The sequence below is a fragment of the Periophthalmus magnuspinnatus genome, chromosome 21 (genome assembly GCF_009829125.3).
Source record: "Periophthalmus magnuspinnatus isolate fPerMag1 chromosome 21, fPerMag1.2.pri, whole genome shotgun sequence".
In the NCBI taxonomy this organism is placed as follows: Eukaryota; Metazoa; Chordata; class Actinopteri; order Gobiiformes; family Gobiidae; genus Periophthalmus; species Periophthalmus magnuspinnatus.
Window position 1 is genome coordinate 31,256,074 of NC_047146.1, and position 14,867 is coordinate 31,270,940.

General features: G+C 38.3%; 1 protein-coding gene across 1 annotated transcript in view; it reads left to right on the forward strand.

The window, feature by feature from the left end:
* LOC117389521 (inactive dipeptidyl peptidase 10-like) overlaps positions 1 to 14,867 on the forward strand; it is a 364,225-nt gene that overhangs the window by 268,507 nt on the left and 80,851 nt on the right. Inside the window, exons 4-5 of the mRNA XM_033987204.2 lie at positions 6,804 to 6,898; positions 8,539 to 8,613. Of these exons, the coding sequence (XP_033843095.1) occupies positions 6,804 to 6,898; positions 8,539 to 8,613 (170 nt within the window). The remainder of the gene's footprint in view (positions 1 to 6,803; positions 6,899 to 8,538; positions 8,614 to 14,867) is intronic.

The following is a 14,867-nucleotide window of genomic DNA, read 5'->3' on the forward strand; positions in this document are numbered from 1 at the left end:
GTGGAGTAGGGTCAGGATGGCGTCGTCTACTCCAAGGTGGGGCTGGTAGGCGAACTGGAGGGGGTCCTGCAGATGTTGGACCCTGGGCCGCAGCTGCTCCAAAATGAGTCGTTCCAGAGTCTTCATGATGTGGGTCAGTGCCACAGGCCTGTAGTCCTTGGGGTCGCTGGGGTGCGGTGTCTTTGGGACGGGGACGAGGCACAATGTCTTCCACAGCAGGGGGACTCTCTGAAGACTCAGGCTCAGGTTGAAGATCTGGTGCAGGACACCACTTACTGGCTGGAGATGGTTATTGTCTGCCAATTCAAAGCGATTAAAGAAGATGTTGAACTCATTGGCTAAGTTCACATCCCCCTTAATGCCTCTCCCTCTGGTCGGCTTGTATCCTGTGATGGCTCTCATGCCGCTCCAGACTTCCTTGATGTTATTCTGCCGAAGCCTCCCCTCCAGCTTCCTCCCATGTCTCTGTTTGGCCTTTCTCAGCTTCACCTTCAGTTCCTTCTGAGCAGACCGGGCCTCCTCCTTGTTGATAGCTCTGTAGGCCCTCCTCTTCGTGATTAAAATGGCTTTAATGTCCTTGGCTATCCACGGCTTGTTGTTTGGGTAACATTTAACAGTTCTTGATGGGACTATTGAGTCCTCGCAGAAGTTGATGTAGCTGGTGATGCAGTCATTCAGGCCATCCAGGTCTTCTCCATGTGGCTCTGTTAGTACAGCCCAGTCTGTCACCTGGGCGGAATGGTTGTAGGAGTAGTAGGAGGAGTAGAATTAGTTGTACTAGTAGCAGCAGTAGTAGTAATAGTAGGAGTAGGAGTAGCGGTTGTAATAGGAATTGTAGGAGTAGAAGTAGTAGGAGTAGTAGTAGTAGTAGTAGTAGTAGTAGTAGTAGAAATAGTAGAAGTAGGAGGAGGTGGAGAGAGTAGTAGTAGGAGGGGTAGACGTGATTGGAGTAGTAGTAGTAGTAGTAGTAGTAGTAGTAGTAGTAGTAGTAGTAGTAGTAGTAGTAGTAGTAGTAGTAGTAGTAGTAGTAGTAGTAGTAGTAGTAGTAGTAGTAGTAGTAGTAGTAGTAGTAGTAGTAGTAGTAGTAGTAGTAGTAGTAGTAGTAGTAGTAGTAGTAGTAGTAGTAGTAGTAGTAGTTGGAGGAGGAGGAGTAGGGGGACAGAGAGAGTAGTAGGGGTAGTAGGATTAGTTGTAGTAGGAGTAGAGGTTGTAGTAGGAATTGTAGGAGTAGAAGTAGTAGTAGGAGAAGTTGTTGTAGTAATAGTAGTAGAAAGAGTAGTAGGATTAGTTGTAGTAGCTGTAGTAGTAGTAGTAGTAGTGCGTTGTCTTCTCTTCAGTAGTTTTAATGCCTGTATCTGTCCTACGTAGGCCTACTTCAGACCAGACAGAGCCTGAGTTCTGTTCTAGACCTGGTTTGGATCTGGTTTTCCTCAAAAGTCCATAATTATTGTTCATCCACAGCCACAGCGAGCTTGGATATGTTAATATTTAGCATCTCACTCTTCTATAAATAACACGAGTATTCACACAACACATCACAGACCTCCAGTTTATAAATATTTAATGTCCCGCACATGGCCGTATCCCTGTCCCTCCTCCTCGTATGTGAACGTGGCACATGCTCTCGTTTATTACTCCTCCGGTCCTGATTTGACCACAGTATAAAGCAGAAATAGTCTCTTTACATAATTCATCGGGTTACAGACTGACAACATTACTTAAACATTAGCGTCTTAACTTGCTCTTTTTTTTACCCTCAGATCTGTATTATTTAAGCGGACAAGCGCAGAGCCGAGTGAACCCGGGCCCACGCTAATGTTTTAAAGATTACAAAAATGTCAGTCTTTTTATTAGCCCTAAATATTAATTTTCGGTCCCCGTGGCGATAGGCAAGACTCTGGTTTGTATCACTGCAGGTCCTTAAAATTACATTATAGTTATATTTGGAGAGGAACATTGGCTATTTTTCTTGTGTTGTGTACTTTTTCTAAATATAAAAGAAGAGAACACTTTGGTTTAAGGTAAGTTGGTTGATACTTAGGATTTTTAGAAGTGACACACAGGTTACAGGGCGATACAGTAGCTCAGTTGTTGGAGCGTTTGTTCATTCACCTAAAGGTCGGTGGTTCGAATCCCGCTCTCGATATAAACATCATTGGTCAAGCAATTAGATCCACTGACCCACAGGTGGCGCTGTGATCGTGAAAGACACTTAACCCAGTGTCTGCAGGTGTATGAGCGCTTTGTGTGACTCGAAGGTGGAAAATCTCAATATAAAAATGTGATGATTTACCATTACACCTGACGTCATCAACATTCTCTAGGCTGTGTAAAAATATTGATATCAAACCGTTTAATTGAATGATACATTATCAATATCATGGGCTGCTGTATCAGTATATTTTTTGCATATTTTACCAAAAGATTCTGTGGCTGTTTCAGAGGAAAGAAACTTTATGCAACATATTTAACATTGTATTCACTGTTTTGATGATTAAAATGGGTGTAAAACAAAGGTCCCTGGTTTATCACTGGGGTTATATTCTAAAAATAACCCATAATAGGTGAAATCTGCGAAGTATCAGCTTTATTTTTTATAATTATTCTATATTTTTTGCAGTTGTAAAACCCCTCACCACACACTTTATACACTTTTCTCACACAGGCATTAACATTTTCTCACATTTCTCTCTTGTTTAAACACTCTCAACGTTCAAACCTTCATATATTATCTCCCTCTTCCTCATTAATCACTTTAAATGTGTTGTTCACGTGACTCTGCTCCAGTGATATCCACAGAGGCGTCTCTCTGTGCAGAGAAACACTTACGTCCAAAGCATTTCTGAAATTTGTCGGTGCAGAACGTTTCATCGACATTGTGGGTTTTGACGGGGAGAAAACAAATTGCAAACGTACAGCACTTCAGAGTCACACCGCGATCCAACATTTATCTAAATTTGGCTGAACTCTGTTTCTCTCTCCGCGAAACAGCGAGGGACAACTGTACTTTCCTTGCTATTACCATGTGGCCTTATATCTGTGTAATCCCTCAGTCGTTTTTTGCTGTACTGCTGTATTTGTATGTATTTTATGTATCTATATTTAAAGCGAGCGTCTAAGTTGCTGACACTGCCTGTATCTTTAGCTGAGTCAGAGTGTGTTGTTCCTTTAAGCTCCATATTGTTCTAATACAGATGTTTTGTTCACATTTGCACATTTGTTATATTTTGCTTTTCACTGGTCCTTTTGTTAGACTTGGAGACATGGAGGTGTTTAACTCATTGTTGTCAAAGCAGAAAAGAGAGAGGACAATTAGATGGAGTGGACAAATCAAGAGGCTATGTTTACAAGTGGTGCACGGCAGATTGGACAATGGACAGTTTTGGACCCTGACAGAGATGAAAATACAAAATCTGTTGACTCTTAAAATGTTCATATTAACCCACTTTATATATTCCTGTTATTTATTTCACTATTGTGTCTGTAAATCAAGATATGAACATTAATAACAGACAAATCAGGCGCCTTCTCTCCCGGAGGTCGCTCCCGCTAGCGTTAGCAACAGGTTTGATTGACAGCATTGCTAAGCGGGAAAGGCGGGAAGGGCAAGAAGGGACGTTATGTTCAATAGCCTTGCTCCGTTTTGTCTCTTTGGTTGATATGAAACTTGCAGTCGGAATTCCCAAGATGGACCCTGGCTCAAATTCACCCGTGTAACTGCTAGCCTCCGTGAACGCTATGGGTGACGTCCACTACTTTATACAGTCTATGTTCTAAATCACTGCATGCTTTTTGTAAACAATTTTAATCTTACTAAATCTGGATAAAGCCAGTTAGAAGTTATGGTAAGGATTCTGTGTTATTTTCTGTGCCTGCTCATCGGAGTGGTTTACTTACAGTCTGTACAGTCCCCACCCATTATTTTACAAAAGAAGTTATTTGAATCTGTTGTTTATCGCAATAGACTTCATGCTGTTTTCGCTTTGTAAAAATGATTTAAAAGTGCACTATGCAGCCAGTCTGTGACCTTAACAAAGCTTATCAGTCTTCCATTTACTTAATATAGGTGTTTTTATCACCAAAACGGACATGAAAAACATGTAGTGTCATTGTGAGCGGGACCACCGGGCCATAGATCTGATACTGTGGAATATTTCAAACAAAGCAAACAGTTCCATGGGCAAGCAGTGGCAGACAGTTTGTATACAGTTGTCCTTTGCAATATCGCAGTTCACCTTTCTCAGTCTCGTTGTTTCGCAGATTTTTTTTGTTAAATTTTACATAGTTTTTTACAGTGCATGAATGTGCATTGTGTTCTGCGTCCTGATTGGCTAAGGGACTGTAGCCCATTGTCCATCAGTCTCCTCCGTGCCGTGTCTCCTGTACAGTACATGACGATGTTCTGCACCGACAACGGCAGCTACGAAGGTTTGAACTTTGACAGTGTTTAAACAAGAGAGAAATGTGAGAAAAGTGTATAAAGTGTGTGGTGAGGGGTTTTACAGCCTTAAAACATATAGAATAATTGTAAAAAAAAAAATAATAGAGAAGTTAAATCTGTCAACTGGACAAATCTTGTAGGAGTGAAGACGTTTCGCTGCTCATCCAAGTCGCTTTTTCAGTTCTGGTCAGTTGCTGGTGGCCACTGCCTTTAAATCTAACTTAGGGGAGGGGCTAACCACACTGAAACTGTAAACAGCTATTGTCTCCAGTTTCAGCTGAGACTACCCTATTCAGCCCTTAACGACCCTGCTATTGTTCTCATTGTTCTGGGTCTGAGGATGGAGTTGTAGATGGGGGACAGATTATGTCTCAGGCCCCCATTTCTGTTTTCACTCCTACAAGATTTGTCCAGTTGACAGATTTAACTTCGCTGTTTGCTATGGATCAGACCTGGATGACTGAGGGTCTACACAGACGTAAAAAAATAAAGCTACTTTGCGGATTTCGCCTATTGCGGGTTATTTTTAGAACGTAACCCCGCGATAAACGAGGGACCACAGTATATAGTCCCAGCCATAGACTTATATATAAATGGACTTAGCTAACGCTCTACATGATCTTGGTGTTTTTATTTCACTATTTTGTCCGTGAATCAAGTTATGAGACAAATCTGGAGCTTTTTTCCACAAGGTCACTCGTGTTAGCGTTAGCATTAGCAGCATTTGACTTTAGCTGAACACTATGGATGATGTCACACTCACTCAGTCCACGTCTTTACACAGTCGATGATTTCAGCCCATTCATACTTACACTTGTACTGATCTATTACTCAACACCACTGACTTAAATCAAGTTGAAGTGGTATGATTTTGTGTGTTATCTTCTCACCTGTGTCTAAAAATGTTCTTGATAAATCACACCTGCTCCATACACAATCTGTTTGGCTTTTCATCGCCTCCTCTCATTAGAATCAGGGGCTGGTTTTTGGTTTTTAATTGCGCTGTTTTCTGAAATTTGGCTCGAGCGCCGGTCCGCTACAGGCGCGCTTTCCCTAACCCATCTGTTCTGGTCACGCTTTAATGGAGAATGATCTGAAATGAGATCCATATGGAGTCAATGCCTTGGCTTTTCTGAATGCTTGGCGTCGACAATAGCAACCGCAGCAGCAGCTAGTCACAGCCGAACAATTGGGCTTGAGTTTTTAAGGACGCCAAGGGATGTTTCACTCAACGAAGAGAACATAATGTCACCTGCATCATGACAAACACATTTGGGATTTTGAGGTTTTTTGAACACACAATTACAACTTAGATCCGCATAATCCACAAAATAGTCTACATTGAATAGTCTCTGTGCTCAACAGCGCCCGGCAACACCACTGTTAGCGTCACTGCTTCCTGTCCTGTTGTATCTCTATGAGGTTTTTGCCGAGTTGCGCTAAAATGAATAAACATTTAAAGATCAGACAGTGAACAGAGAGCAGAAAACATGTTAAAAACTACACAAATACAATGAATACTTCACTAGAGGACTCTTCTGTGTTTAGAAAGAGACGCTAATGCAAAATTTGAGGCATAAAAAAAATATTAAAACAACACCACAACACCAAAAACTGAAGTATTCTGCATATAAAAAATAACTGGGTAGTCTTTATTTTAACTAATTAGCTTTGAGACACAGTGAGAGCTAGCAAAAAACTGTGTTGGTTTTCTTCTTTTTTTTCTTTTTTTCTTTCTTTTTTTTCTTTTTTTTTTGAAACAGAAATAATATAATTTATTTTTATTTTTTGTATTATTTTTGTATTTTTTGGAAATAGAAATAATATTGTTTTTTATTTTATTTTTTAATTAATATTTATTTATTTTATTTTATTTTTATTTTTTTGGAAATAGAAGTAATATAATTGATTTTTTTTTTTCTTCCATAAGTTAGAAAATATCTGTTTCCCCCACAGTGTATTGTAAAAGCAGAAATCAAAAGTAAAAGTGACAAAAGTCTGCTCCATGCTGTCTCTATCTAATAACGAAACCTAAGAAAGAGCCGTGTGAGTCACTACATGACGCTGTGGGACAAAACCTCATACAAACTTCCTCCTTTAACTGTTTGAAAATTGGTCTCCCATCTTGAATTTTTTTGTTATTGTGACCTATTTTAAATAATAAAATGGATTGAACATGAATAATAAGGGATTATATTATCCAGAATAACATGGAAGACACCACATTATCTAAATCCTAATAACTCAAATGATTAGTATAATTCAGCGTTCATACATTTTTCTGTCCTAAACGTGTCTTGTTTGTCCTTTTGCTCGTAATTCCCTTTAATAAAATCTGTTCTCGTCTGTTGTTTCTTGTCAGACTCTGAGGTGATCTACAGGAACAGCGATGGACACGTCATCAAGTTCAACATCCTCACCAACGAGACAGACGTCCTCCTCGCCAACACCACGTTTGTGAGTCTAAAGTACACATCACACACGTTTATATGTACTGTTACACAACTCTCCTGCCTGCGGGTTGAGGGTTCAATGCTGGTCTTTAGAGTTAAAGGTTTTAGAGTATCCAAAATGAACATTACTTTAAAATAATATTACTCCTTAGTCACGTGCAAAGTAGAGACTCAGATAATTACAGTAAAAAGTATTTGGAGAAACTAAAACTTGAGGTTTGAATAACAGTTTGGATATAAAATACATTTCCAGTTTGATGAAGGGTTTATGAGTTTAAATGTCGTCTGAAGGAGCGGTGCAGTAAACTCGATGTTCAAATCATTCATACTGTCAACATAAACCTTTGGCACTTAAGTAATTAATACTTTTACTTAAGAACTCAAGTTACTTCAAACTAAATATGGAATGTAGCAAAGTATCAGTGGTAATGCACTGTACTTAAGTAGAACTTTGAGGCTTCTGTTCTTTATTTAAGTACATTTTACAGTGTATACTTTTTACTTTTACATTTGAGAGCAGTATCCGTATTCCCTACTCCGCTACATTTCTGAACAGAAGTAAAAAGTAAAAAGTACTTTTCGTTTTTGATTTGAGGGGTTATTTTTTTACCATGTTCGTGGAAACATCTTGACTAAGGTTTTCGACTTCAAGCTACTCAAGTATTTAAGTAAAAGGATGTCGTCAGAAAACTACTATAAAAGACATGATTTCTTAAAAAAGTACTAGCTCTGTGTCACACTTCACACACTGATTCAATGTCATGTGACTGGTTTCATCTATTCACAAAAAGTCCTTCAAACTTTACTCCACAACTTTAAATTAAACGTGTAATGATTATAACTAAATCTGTGCAAAAAACATATTGACTTTTTGCTACGTTTTCAGGAAGTAGAGACGCAATCATTTCCAAACCTAATCTCACTGTTTTAGTCGAGTAAAAAAAGAGTTGACGTATATTCTAATTGACCGAGATGTATTTATTACACATGACTGTTCTGCACAATGTTGGAAATCATGTTTAATTGAAGTTAATTAGAATAAGTTGAGGTTAACTTTCTATTTAAACAAAGAAAACTGATTAAAACAGCTTCCATCTATTTTCACCCACACTTTAAACGGCTCACATTCACACGTTTAACACACAAACTCTGCTTCTATCAAACTGAAAACACTCTGTTCCACCTTGTGATGTCATTATGTGGTGATACAGGAAGTGCTCCACTGTGTTTTTAAACTCCACGCACCTTCACTAGAATCATTTGCAACATTTCAGCCCTGGGATTTCCGATTTCTACTGAACTAAATAAAGGTAAAATATATCTCTTAACTTGAAAACTACCACTTTGTGACATCACAAAGTGGAACAGAGCATTTTGAGTTGTTTTAAATTGGCATCTGTTCTATTTTTCATAATCCTGGAATCACTTGACTATCGGCTATGCATTTAACCCACCACCTTTACAGCGATGAAACAGAGATGCCAACCACTCATTTAGCTCTTCTGTTGTTTTTCCACATGAGCTTGAAGTTAGTCACTGCTGCATGATTCATCCATCATCTGTCATTTTCTCCCATCCTCCTCCTATTATTAAAGAAACCATCTCAGTGCATATTGTTCAAATCAATGTTTTTCTCTCCTTCAGATCAATTTCAACGTGGCCAAGTACTCGCTCTCTCCTGACCTCAAATACGTGCTGTTCGCCTACGACGTCAAGCAAGTAAGTAACTGTCATTAGTCAATGCGTCTCCACTGTACAGCGGCACACTTCACACTTCTATGGCAATTAATGCGAGTCCACTCAGAAAGGAGACTCAGTTGGTAATACGTTCTTTTGATGCTAGTCTAGTGGTAATTTTCACTCTCGTACACAGGCACACCGAGCATAAAGCAGCCAATGAGCTTCATCTGGTTGTCTGATAATTCATTTTAATAGGTTCTTTTGTCAGACCAAGGTTTAGTTTGTTTTCATGCCTCCAGTTTTGTCTGTTCATTGTGGTCACATGGCAAGTTTATTTGTACAAACACAAAGTAATTCAAAGTGCTTTACAGAATAAGAAAGACATTAAAATCATACAAATCAAAACATAATTAAACACAAGTAAAATTACCGCTGAGTTACTTTATAGACAAAGTGCTATACGATTAAATAATAAACTCAAGAAAGTCCAAAATATTCCTTAAAACTCATGAGAAAAAAGTTTGATCGTGTCATGTTTAGAGCAGAATGACTTATAAAATTATCAGTTGAAAACAAATGCTTTGTCAGACCAAGTTGTTCCATCAAACAAAAATATTGGACATGGAGACAAGTAGGTGGCGCCACTGAGCTAAGTACATGTTTAGACATAAAACTTCTGTGATTGAAGAAACACAAGATAGAGTTTTAAAAACGACGGGGGAAAATAACATTCTTACAAACAGGTAGCAGACTTTCCACCCGAAAAAAAGTTACATTGTAGATCTTTAATTTCCATTTGCTCTTTTGGCTTTAACTGTCCCTTATTTTGCCTGGAATGTTCCACAGTATAGCATAAAACATATGTAGCATGTGTTTAAGTGCAAGTGTTTATATCGTTAAACAAATACCTTAAAAAAAACATGCACTCTTACCATGAACCGGGTCACCTCTCCACAGATCTGACCTGGAACTTGTCCCGTAACTTGACCTGCTTGCAGTGGTGGAATGTAACAGAGTAAAAGTAGTAAAGTACTGTACTTAAAAGCTTTAAGGTAAAATGTAAGGTATCTGTACTTTACTTAAGTCAATTTTTAAATGGATATTTTTTATTTTTACTTCAGTACATTTCAGAGCAGTGTCTGTACTTTCTACTCCACTACATTTTTGAACCAGACTGAAAAGCAAAAGTATTTTTTACAGACCTGCTGAAAAGGCTGAGAGGTTTATTTTTAACACTTTTATAGTTTGAGCAAACCAAAATATACAAATACAAATAAAAACAGCCAGGAAAAATGATGGATTCGGTTGTTTCCAGTCGAGAACCACGGCCTCGGATTCAATTTCCTCTGAACAAAATTCAGCACAAATCTGTATCAAAATCACTATATTTGATGATTTATTACAGCTCAAAATACCCACAAAATACTTTTCTAATCTTTAAGTAGATTTTTAAACAGGTACTTTTCTACTTCTACTTAAGTACACTTTATCATGTGATACTTTTACATTTACTTGAGTATTCTTTTGCTCTGGCACTTTTACTTAAGTAACAAAAGTGAGTCCTTCTTCCACCACTGCCCGTATCCATGGAGATATGACATTTGTTTCATCGTACTGTGGAACATTCTAGGCAGAATCACACTCCCAAAGAGAAGGGATGTAATGTAGTCCTCCGTCAGTCCAAATACAAATCTAAAATGGCATGAATGTGTTGAGTGATTGACGACTGCAGAAGCCTCGTGTCAGTACACATTTTATATTTTGTCATGAGATGATCCACTCGCTCACAGCTGAAATGATGTGCTATTGTCACATTTGTATGAGGTCTGTCTGTCATGAACAAGTGAGCGATTTCCAAACACTCACACAAGAAACTCTTCATATTTCAAAGGTGCTTATCTGCTTAAGTACACATGAGAGTTAAGTACCACACACATTTAACACAACCATAATCTGCTGTTTTACACTTGGCTCTTGGCTCGAGTATCGTACTTGCTTCTCTGATGGAGTGAGATTACTGTGTTAGTCGTATCCAAAAGTTCAAAAACATGAAGCACAAGGTTTATATGTATAACTTACCTAAAGCGCATCAGTGCTGGAAGAAGTATTCAGTTTTGTTGCGTAAGTAAAAGTATCACATGATAAAATCTATCTGTACTTAAAAGTAAAAAGTATTTCACGCAGATTTTCAGATCTGATAAACCTTCAAATGTGGTGATTTTGATACGGACTTGTGCAGAATTTTGTCCAATAGAAACAACTGAATCGATAGTTTTTTCTGGCTGTTTTTATTTTTATATTTGTGTTTTGGTTATGTTTTTTTGGCCCACCCCTCAGCCTTTTCAGCAGGTCTCAAAAAGTAATAAAAAATATGAAAATTGTATCCAAAATGCAGGGACAGTTTACATGCAGGATTTTTTGACATTTTAAAGCTTCATTGAACAAAATAAAGGTGTTTTAACAGATCATAATCTTCTACTTCACACTCAGCTCCTGTTTCGTCCTCGCTTCTCTGCGCAGACACTCTGAGATTATGTGTTAGTCGCTTCCAAATATTGAAAAACAAAAGAAAGAAATAATGGATGAATTCCTGAACCAAAGCAGTCGTGACAGCAGTTCATTTTAAAGGTCTAAAAGTACAAGCTACATACTGTATCTTTAATTTTAGTTTGATAATGCAAAACGCCCTGAAGCCCGTCGACACAACAGAATCATTTACACGATTTAGAACAACTTAAAGGAGCAGACCCGACTTTGGACTTCCTCATACGTGATTTTGATTCCGCTGCATTCCTCGTGTGTGCAATGTCCGAGCGATTCTGATCTGCTCTGCCATTTTGTGACCACAAAACATCACCACGGCAACAGCCAATAAAACAGAGCGTCCGAGGCAGACGGAGCGACGGACACAGAGGCGCACAAATACAAACTTAAGATGTAGCCAAAAATAATTAGGTGACTTTATTTTTCACCTCTTGTAACATTGTAAAGTGAAATTGCAGCTTTCTCATCCATGTTTTCCATTAGAACATGCATGTCAAACTCAGGCCCGTGGGCCAAATCTGGCCCGTGGTGTAATTATATTTGGCGTGTGAGATCATATGAAATGTGCATTAGAGTTGGTCTTCGATATAGTGCATGCACCATTAATATTACAAATCCCAGAATGCTTTGCTAGTACACTGCAGTCGAGACCGTCAAGTGCTTCTCCTTTTCTGCTAACACTGATTAGCAACCAAGCTAATGGTCACCTCATCTATAATTTATTGTATTTATTTAAATAAGAAATGGATACAACTGACATGTCTTTTATTTGTTTTATTTTGTGTTTAAGCAAAAGTAAAGTCTGTTTCCATATGAAAAGATTAAACATTATACGTCAGGTACATTTTTCAATAAACATTGGATTTGGCCCATGAATTTGTCTTGTGTTTTTAATTTTGGCCCAGTGTGAATTTGAGTTTGACACCTCTGCATTAGAATGTGTCCTCTGCAAGTTATGACACTCAGTCCACAAAACAGAGCTTTTCATCCAGTTTGGAACTTTTTTTCAAAGGTAAAAAGGCTAAAATAGATGCTCATGTGTTTGTTTATAGAGCCATGCAGTGTCGTCATATGAGCGACAGGAAACACGATTCTGCTTCCTGTTTCATTTCTGTGCATTAAACACATTTATCTGAACGGCACCACATTTCACAAATAATAATAACACAGTTTTGTTCATCTAAACTAGAAGTGCAGTGCTCTGATCTTTGGAACACTGTAGAGAGCGAGTCGTTTTACCGTAGACAGGAAACAGCTGAGGCGAGCTCACAACTTTTAGCTTGTGGCGTACGGTCTCTGCGCCGCCATATCCCGCTGCCGTCTTTCCACTCAGACTTTAAATCTCACCTGATTCTCTTTGTGCCTGTGGTCTGCATTTTTTGTCACACATTTAAAAGTCATTTAAGACCGAAAAATCCTGTAGTGTGTGGCGGGTTTTAGAGGACAAGGCTGCAGAGGAGCTGAAAATGTGGCACTTTTGATCAGACTATAGCCGATTGATCTGCTGCACAGTGTAGACATTTTCAGAGCTGAAAAGAACGACCCTGGTGTTGGTGAATAGACTTAAACTCGGTTGCTGACTGATTGTGCAGCTTTTATATTATTTCACTACTGGTACTGATGAAGGATCCACGTTTTTGAAGACGTTTTTACAGATTTTTTTATCGTACGTGTTTGATATTTTGATTGACAGCGCCCACCCCCTGCTCGACCAGTGGGGCGGGCAGGAAGGGGCGTTACCTTCAACATCCTTGCACCTGATTGGCTCTTTGGTTGTGGTCAGAATTCTGCGGGTCACGTCACACTCACTCCACGTCTTTATACAGTCTATACCTGCAGAAGACAGTTACATCTGAATTTCTTTTTTTTTTTTTTTTTTACATTAACTTTATAATGAATGTAGCAGGACAAAGCAAAGTTACAGGTCAGATCTGTCAAGAGGCAAACCCGTTCACAGAAATTTGGTATTTTTGAGCGAAGTAAAAACCTGTAATGAAGAAATGCATAAGATAAGATATAAGATAAGATCTGCCTTTATTAGTCCCACAGTGGGGAAATTCCAGTATTGCACCGCACAGTTAAAGAACAGAAGGAAAATGGTGCATGCAATAAAACAAGATAATAGATAAATAGCTTTAAATAATTTAAAAAAATAGACTTAAAAATAAACTAAAAATAGACTCTAATATCTAATATAGTTGTCCTTTGCTATATCGCAGTTCACCTTTTACGGTCTCGCTGTTAATGCCTGTGTGAGAAAAGTGTATAAAGTGTGTGGTGAGGGGTTTTAGAGCCGCAAAACATATAGAATAATTGTAAAAAATAAACTATCGCACAGGTGTATCTCTTGTTTGTTAGCGTACAAGACGATGTATCCAGCATCCTGAAGTTACATGAACTAGATTAAAGCTGGTATGATTATTTTGATGGTATAAACACACTGTACGTCCGTTCATTTGTGAGCTGAGGGCAGACGACAGTATCAGGGGCAACAGCTCTTTGACCACTGTGCACAACTCATTCAATAAATCTGACGTTTTGATTCAAGACAACTTCTCTATTGATTTTTATATATATTTTTAAGGTGCTTACTTTAGAAATTCCACAACAAACATAACCCCCGCGATAAACGAGGGACCACTGTACATATTTAAGACTATACTGTGAAAATGTCCATAGTGAAACAAACACATTAACTGAAAATGATGGACAATAGCTCAATCCACAGTTAGTTTATCCCTAAATATTTGGGAAAAAAAGTATGACATAAGCAGGTATTAAAATTCTAGAGAGGCAGCCTGTTAATATGAGCTAGCTAAAACCACAATCGCCCACGTTCCATTAGCCTGATGTAGAATAAGATATGCAAATGGGCCCTGCTCTGTGGAAGGGATTAGTTCTGAGCATTAGCGACAGCCCTATTAATCATTTGCATTTTTAGCTTCGATGCACGATTTGGTACAGTCAAGCCCAGAGTCATATGTCCAGTCTATTTCTGCTGCGCCGAGAAGACACCGGGGGTATTTTTATAGAGGACATCGCTTTATATAACCTCACGTCAGAAGAATTTAAGTGATTAGTGCTATATTTAAAGGTCCACTATGTAACTTTCCAAGTAGAGCGTCTGACACCATGCCTGTCTCCATGGAGATGTCATTGCTTTGGCTGGAATATTTGACAGTATGGCATTAAATGTAAATAATCTATCTTGTATATTTAATTCCAGGTTCTTTATCGCTTAAAAAATACATTAGAAACATGAATTCTTACTGTGAGTGGGTTCGCCTCTCCACAGAGCTGAACTACAGTGGTCCCTCGTTTATTGCCTAGGTTACGTTTGAAAAATAACCCACAACAGGCGAAATCCAGGAAGTAGAAAGCTGTATTTTTTAACATTATTCTATATGTTTTTGGCTGTAAAACCCCTCACCACACACTTTATACACTTTTCTCACACGGGCGTTAACATTTTCTCACATTTCTCTCTTGTTTAACTTTCAAAATTCAAACCTTCATAAATTAAAAAACAATATATAAATACCATATTTTCCAGAGTATAAGTCGCACCAGCCAAAAATGCATAATAATGAAGAAAAAAAAACATATATCAACTATAAATTGCATCTGAGTATAAGTCGCGTCCCCGACCAAACTATGAAAAAAAGTTTAATGCCATACTGTGGGACATTCTACGCAAAGCAGCTACTCTATGGAGACAAGCAGGTGTCAAAGTTACACAGTGCGGTTTT